We start from the raw sequence: 7973 nt of genomic DNA, 5'->3' as shown, positions 1-7973 counted from the left end.
AAAAAACCTGAATTGTGAGCAAGTCAGTTAACTAAATGTCTTTTTAACTGTCCGATGGCCAACCCTAACTGAGCACAAGAAGCAAAATTTTTGTGTGTGTTTAAATATAATGTAGCATTTGATGCTTTAAGAACTGTTTTGAGTTTAGTGTTCTGTTCTTTGCTGTCTCTTATGTTGGAGGTGCTTGGGAGTAATTAAGCCTCAGTCTATAGCTTTGTCTTATGATTATCTTTCCAACCAGGTTCCATTTCAGGAAGAATCTGAAAAGAATAGTTTCAGAGCTCTACATTCGAGATAATTGTCACCCTTTCAAGGCCAGCTTGCTGATATGGATACAAGTTCCAGTATGGGTCTTTGTTTCCATGGCATTGCGTAACTTCAGCATTGGTAGGACAGCTTCTGAAGGTAATAATTATAAGTTGATGCAGAGTGTGTGTTTTCTACATTCCTGTTTTAAAAAACCTGCTACCTTTCAAGTTCAAGACAATGTGTTAGCTTTGCATGAAATAGAATAATGAGACTTCTAAGCAGGTAGAAAATGTTGTGCCCAGAGTGCAGCTGTCAGTATTCCACAGAGTTATCCATAAAGAGAGCACAAGCAAATCATCACATAACAAAAGGGTCCATCTTTCCAAGCAGTCCATATGCAAAGTGGAACTAAGGACAGATGGGGGAATTTGGTATTTGGTTCTGATCGTATTCAGTTGACCTTAGTGGGTGAGATGGGGGGTCGGTGAGGAAACCGTTTCTGAGCATGCCAGAACTGCACAAGGTTGCACTGCAATCGCCCGTTTTGTGCTTCTAGCACTGCATCCTTGTTGGAGGACCAGGCAGTGAGCCCCCCCCCCCGGCGCGGCTGAAGGACGCGGGCGAGTTTTTAATAACACTGTTGTCGAGATTGGCAATTAGAGTTCAAAGAAAGCCAGGTGAGCCCAAAAGGCGCTTTGGATGGAAGCCTGCGTCGGGGTGTGTGTGTTCCTGGCTCTTTCTGATCAGTGTGGCCCTGTGGCGGCAGTGGTGAAGCCCCTTCTTCTTTCCACACTGGGATGCCTGGTAATTAAAACCCTGAAAGGCAGCAGCCTCAAGGAAACATTCTGCGGTGCGTCACGATGCGCTTGGGTCCTCGGGCTGCCTGGCTCCTTGTGCCTGAGAGGCCAGTGCTGCAGTGTGTGTATGGAGGATGAGAGAGGGATGTCGGGGAGTAAGGGGATGGGCGGCACTCCCTTTGTACAAGTTTCTTTGCCAGCACTTATGAACATAAGAGAAGCCATGTTGGATCAGTCCAGTGGCCCACCCAGTCCGACACTCTATGACACACAGTGGCCCAAACCTTGCCTCCATTAGGAGGTCCACCAGTAAGGGACAGAATTCCAAATGCCCTCCCACTGTGTCCCCCCCCTCCCAGCACCCAGAATACAGAGCATCACTGCCCCCAAACCCCCTCTTTGTTTGTTGAGGACCCGCAAGTAAAACCTAGCAGGAATCATGCTCTCGGGGGGGGAGGGGGGAGGGAGGCAGTTCAGGGAGGTTAGAGGGACTTTCCCTGAGTGCAGTCTGACCCTGAGACTGCCTCCCCACCCCCAACCCCCCCGCGCGGGGGGGGGGGGGGGGAGAGGCCTATCCCCAGCACTCTCGCTTCTGGGGGCTCTTTCCAGCTAGACACAGGAAACTGTCCCAGTGACTTCCAGGGCCAGTTTTTCCCCATGGGAGGTAGGTGCTCAAGAACACAACTTTTTTAGGCCCTCAGAAATTAACAAAGCAAAAGTGGGAGGCAAAAAAAAAATCTCAGTAAAATCAGGAAAGTTAAATCAGAGATAGTAAGGGGAGGAAAAAATTCTGAGTAGTGCTTGTAAGCTTCAAAAACAAACCCTTCACTTAGAAGAAAAGATTGGATTTATACCCTGCCCTTCACTACCCAAAACAGTCTCAGAGCAGCTTATAATCCCTTTTCCTTCCACTCCTCACAACAGACACCTTGTGAGGTAGGTGGGGCTGAGAGAGCTCTTTTGAGGACTGCTCGTGAGAAAGAACTTGTGACTGACCCAAGGTCACACCAGCAGCAGCATGTGGAGGAGGAGTGGGGGAATCAAACTCGGCTCTCTCCGATTAGAGTCTGCACTCTTAACCACTACACCAAACTGGCTCTCTTAGCTTTTGCTCAGTTTGTTGCCTTTAAAGAGGACAAGTTTTGTTACTCCTTTCCTGGCCTTAAAGGATTCACTAGCATCATTATACTTCCTACCTTGTGGACCCTAGTGTCCGTCCCCCCCCCCCCAAAAAAAATTTGGAAACAATTTCACCAGCAGCAATCTACAGATCTGCCTCTTTCAAAAATCTCAAATTTTCTAAAAGTCCTACAAATTTCCTCAACATTTCCCAACATCATCTAGATTCACAATAAATTGTTTAAGCATTATGTTTCTAACAATCTAAACATTGTTTTTAAAACAACAAAAACGTGCTAATTTTTTGTGTTTTCAGCAGAGCTTCCTATCCAGGAACAGCTTTCTGTGGGAGGTACCCTCTGGTTTATGGACCTCACTGCACCTGATCATACTCTGATTTTGCCCATCACTCTTGGACTCCTGAATCTGCTGATAGTGGAAGTATGTAAAAAGTAGAGCTGGGACAACTGTAAGCATACTGTACACATGATTCTCCCACCTTCTCCCCAGAGGGCTCAGGGTGGTGTACTTCTGCTTTATCTTGCAGTTCTCCACCTGGCTTGATTTCTTGCATTACAGACAGTACACCACTCTCTCAGCGGTGGTAGTGGGGGAAAAAGAAACTTGCCCTCACTGTTTGTATAGATTGTTTCTCAGTTCCAGAGGGGAAGCTGTGCTGACGGGATACTGTAAAACAAAAAATAGCCTTGTGCACCTGAAATTCTTAATAGAGGCTCCTTCATTAGAGGCTAGGAGTTCCCTGAGCAGGTAAAAAACTGTGGCATTCCAGAGGCATGGTCTGTAACATTCTGTGAATGGTAGCCTGGAGAGGAGAGGACTGAGAGGTGATAGGATAACCATCATCAAGTACTTGGAAGGACTGTCCTATAGAAGATGATACAGAGTTGTTTTCTGTTGCCCCAGAAGGTTGGACCAGAACCAGCAGGTTGAAATTCAATCAAAAGAGTTTTTGGCTAAAGAACGTCCTGACAGTTAAGAGCGGTTCCCCATTGGAACAGGCCCCAGGTTCCTCCCCATGCCACCCCCCAGCCCAGAACCCCAGAAATGGGCATGGCCAGGAGCTGCATCAGGCAGGGGGCAGGAGCGAGGCATGAGGAATGCAGCAGGGCCCCAGCTGAGGGGAGAGAGAGACACAACCAATGCAGCCAAGCCGGAAGGGGCAGAAGTGTGGACCAGGCCTCCTTGGGAGGCGGTGGGCTCACAGGAAGGATGGTGACAGTGCTTAAACGGGGAGGCAGGGCCAGGAGGTAAGGAGGGGGGAGGAGGCACAAATTAGGAGGAGGGCTATAAAAGGGAGAAGCAGATGAGAGGTCAGGGAGGAAGTGGCCAGACTCTTGGGCAGCGTCAGAGAGTGAATGAGAGAGAGAGAGAGAGAAGGTGCCGCAGAGCCCAGCAGGGTGAGTGAGGTCATTGTGAGGCCTAGCCAGCTGGGCTCCCAAACCCTCCCTTTGGAGAAGACTGGAATGTGAAGTGTTCTAAGGCCTCCTGACACAGCTGCTTCAGGACAGGACCAGCAGGGGGGACGGAGGTGGGGTGTGGCAGGTGGCCTCCGTGCTTAGTTCTTTTGGCCCTTTATTACACACCCCTGGAAATGCGGATTGTCACTTTGGGGTCAGGAAGCAGTTTTTCTCCAGGCATTTTTGGACAGGGATCCTGAAGGTTTTCAGTCATCTTCTGGGCATGGAACAGAGGTCACTGGGGGAGTGGGAGGTATTTGTGAATTTCCTGCGTTGTGCAGGGGGTTGGACTAGATGATCCCGGAGGTCCCTTCCAACTCTATGATTCTGTGACTCGAGACCACAGCAGTTTAAGGGCTCAATAAATCTGTTGGTCTTTAAATTGCCTCAGGTATCCTGTTTGTGTTTTACAGTTTTCCCCATCAAACATGAAAATGCTTCAATTAGCAATGTCTGCGTCAAGTGCCGGATGCAATCACTCTCACAGACACTCTTGTAGAGAGGTTCCAAGCATAGACAGCTTCTGTGTCGGGACTGGGGCCCAGACGCCAGTTCTGCCAATATACTAAAAGCAGGAAATTACACAGATGCCAAGCAGCCAATCTCTGCTCCCACTCAGCCCACCATACGTCTGCCCCTGCCCTCGTGACCACCCCCCACACCTGCATTATCTAGACGCTCCCCAGCCTACAAGGTCACACAGTACAATGAAATAATATACTTCCCAAGGTATTTTCCTGCATGAGAACTGTTACAAGCGGGCACTAACCATGCAAAGTGGGCAGCCGTACACACCCACTCCCCCCCCCCCCGTTTCCCAGCAGAGATGATAACCAGCAGTGAAGAAGAGCAAGGCTGTGTGCAACGTGGGAACTGCATAAGAATGCCTGTGAATCCATAACACAATCAGTGGAATAATGAAACAGAACAGGAGTGTAGGAAATACTTCGCAAGTGAGGCCCAAGCTTGACAGTCTGTGGATAACTGTGATTTTAAAAGGATGTTTGATATAGAGCAGAAATTATTTTCCAAAGTATAACAGAAGGGAATGTAAAGGCACAAATAACCAGCCTAAGTCCACATTTGTTTTGCATAATCTCATCTGACATTTTCCATATTTCTTCAAATTGAAATTTATCTCTTCAGATTTTTGTCTTGCAAAAAACCAGACTGTCCAGGATTCAGAAGTGCACCACTCACATCTTCCGGGGAATGTCTGCACTTATGGTCCCTGTCGCTGCGAGTGTGCCATCAGTAAGTACTGTAGGATAGAAGTCAGTCAGTGTCTTGGGTGTTGCATGGTCGAGCCTGCCTTGGCAGGGAAGGCGGGATATAAACTAGATGAATAAACAAATAAGTACATGCCTAGCAGAGTTGGGACTTTAGAGATGCAAGGCTGAACATTGCATTGTGCACAGTGATTACTGTAAATATGTGGCTCTGCCTCTCCAGCAGTTCGTTTTTAGGGTAAGTGTGTTGGAGGTGTTTTAAGAGTTGTTCGTGGGGATCTATGGCTGTTCTGTGGTGAGGAGGTTGCAGTCTGCCAGCCGCAAAGTGAGGACCGCTGATGTAGCTCATTAAATGGGACACATCTCTTTGCTGTTGTTGCAGGCCATGGCTTTGTACTGGGTGTCTTCGAGCTTCATGGGACTTTCACACAATCTTCTGCTCCGCTCTCCTGCTTTCCGTAGACTTTGCCGCATACCTCCAACCAAGTCTGATTCAGACACTCCTTACAAGGACATTGTTGCTGCCATCTGTGCTAAATATTTCTTCAAGTGAGATACAGTTTGAAACAAACGGTTCTTCGTCCATGTCATTGCTGAAGCTTGGAATCAAGGAACACTGACTGCCTGTGGATGGAAGCTCCCTTGAACGCATCAGGTTTAATCAGTCCTGTGGTGCTGCACTTAGTTTGAGAAGAGCAAACATCATTGTGACACAATGGGGGGAGTATATATGGGAGACCCCAAAGGGAGTCCGTCTGCTGCACAGAGGCAGGCCATGGCAACCAAGCCGTCTCTGCCTTGGGGACCCTGCAGTGGTTGCCATCCGCTAGCTGTGGCTGGACAGCACGTGTTCCACCATGAATTTGTAGATGGATGCGGTGATGTATGTTACTTATGCAGAAAATACACAAGACATTGGCATTACACGTCGTTTTTTATTGTGCTGCTTGTAAGAGAATTTGGTGTCTTTTTTGACAATCATTGTACAAAGCACTTAGAAATGGAAGATGATACATTTAAAAAGCATCTTGCTCTTGCTACATTAAGATGTCTGACAGGAAGCGCAATCATCCCTTTGCATTTAGGTATTATATTTTGTGAAACATCAACATGTGAGAAACAGCAAACCAGGAAATTCCCACTGTAAAGCGGAATGGGGTCCCACATGGAACTCTGGGCATCGGCTGGTCAAGTGGCTCCGGAAATAAATGATGCTTTAGCAAAAAAAACCTGGAACCCTGTCAGGACCCCCCGACTCCCCAAATGGGAAAGGGACCGACAAAAGGTTGGCACCCTGTTTGCCACCAAAGTGAGGCCGAATCCACACTTTGCTCACGGCAGTCTGGGAGCCACTCCAGCACAGCTGCTCTCGTAGCTTCAGGAACACCCAAAGGTGTGAACGGCACACGGGGAGGCCAGTGACCAAGTTCGCTCTGCATGCCAGTGCTGGCTGCAGCAGGGCTAGGGATGCAAACCCATTTTTTCATCCCTTTTTCATATTATGTTATGAGAAAACAACGTGGGAACAGCCACAGCATTGCAGGAAATGCAATAATTATTCCTAAATAGAACTTAACATTGTCACATTGTGACACCTCATAGAACAGATATCAACAGCAGTATAACAAAGTTAGACAGGCTGCATTATTAAAACCATTATGGAAAAAATATTTAGAAAAACACAGAACCAAGAGGCTCCAGAAAGGCATCTGTGTGGTCCAATGGGATATGAATCTTCTGTTTTCTGGGCTTCGACCTAATGCCAAGAAATGCAGTTACCATCATTCCCTAACAGACACTGCCTGAGCAAACCAGGTGGCTGAAGTACTGTTAGTAATATCCCTTTTGGTAAACATTTTGTATAAACATCAAATGATAAAAGTTTAAAATACATTTTGTTCAACATTTTCCACTGCCCTTTAAAAACATTAACACATTAATGAAAAATGTTAAAACAGATTTTAGCAAAGAAATTCACTTCAGCTAAATCTGCTGGACCTTGTCATTCATTGGGTGTGCACCCCCACCCCCACTCTAAGGCAAGACATCAATGGCACCCTAGTGATAGTCAAGTGACGGCCAGGTGAATGCGAGGGCTGGTCAGTGGGCTGGCTTCTCATGGATGCTGACTGAGCCGTCTTCCATACCAAAGTAAACTCGCTCTGCCATGTTGATAAAGAGACCGGTTTCGACCACTCCTAGAACAGACAAGCCCAGTTACTGTTTATTACTGTATAATACATTTTTATATCCAAACAGGCTCTTGTACAAACAGCAGTGTAATCCCATGGGGTTCAGTTTTTATAGGCTCACACTGGATTCACTCTCCATAAAGGAAGTGTAATAAAGCATGTGATGTATTCCATCAACCAGGCAAAACTGTCCAGTCCTTTCCAGAACCACTGACATTGTGACAGAAGAAATAAGGGTGGAAATTCCTTTCTCACCCTGCTCTCCACCTCCTGGCAACACTCAACAGGAACCTCCTTGTGATTACTGGCTATTAATGCAGACTGAGAGCATCCATTAGCATCCCCTCCTGTGCAATTTGATAGCAAACCCTTTAACAGGTTCTCCCCGAGAGCATTTTTTGGTGGCCAGGCAGCTTTACAAATGGTTCCCAAAGTACAGCCACTTAAGAGTTTCCTTTCTGAAAAGCAGTAAAACATTAATATTTTAAAAACCCTTTTTGCCACATGGGGTGCTTCCCCCCACCAATATTCTGTATTAGGATAAAAAGTATCCTGGAAGTTTTTGCAAGGAAAACTGATCCAGGAAATCTATGGAACCATAGAGTTGGAAGGGATCTAGTCCAACCCCCCTGCCCAATGCAGGACCAGCCTAAAGCACCTCTGACAAATATTCGGCCAGCCTCCTCTTGAAAGCTGCCAGTGAAGGGGAGCCAACCACCTCCCTAGGCAGCTGATTCCACCTTTGAACCACTCTGACCATGAAAAAGGTTTTCATAATATCCAGCTGATACCTTTCTGCTTATAATTAAAACCCACTGCTTCGGGCCCTATCCTCTGCTGCCAACTGGAACAGCTCCTTGCCCTCCTCCAAATGCCAGCCTTTCAGATATTTAGAGAGAGCAATCGTGC

General features: G+C 47.1%; 1 protein-coding gene across 1 annotated transcript; it reads left to right on the top strand.

The window, feature by feature from the left end:
• The first annotated feature begins 221 nt into the window (after window positions 1-221).
• Window positions 222-7603, top strand: LOC107114918 (mitochondrial inner membrane protein COX18). The gene is made up of 4 exons (XM_015416525.1): window positions 222-405; window positions 2482-2606; window positions 4790-4897; window positions 5255-7603. The coding sequence occupies exons 1-4, from the start codon at window positions 222-224 to the stop codon at window positions 5423-5425; spliced, it is 588 nt and encodes a 195-aa protein (XP_015272011.1). The 3' UTR covers window positions 5426-7603.
• Window positions 7604-7973: the final 370 nt, after the last annotated feature.

The sequence above is a fragment of the Gekko japonicus genome, unplaced genomic scaffold (genome assembly GCF_001447785.1).
Source record: "Gekko japonicus isolate JY-2015 unplaced genomic scaffold, Gekko_japonicus_V1.1 scaffold2699, whole genome shotgun sequence".
Classification (NCBI taxonomy): Eukaryota; Metazoa; Chordata; class Lepidosauria; order Squamata; family Gekkonidae; genus Gekko; species Gekko japonicus.
The sequence above is the reverse complement of the archived record's forward strand: the minus strand, read 5'-3'. Positions and strand labels throughout refer to the sequence as shown.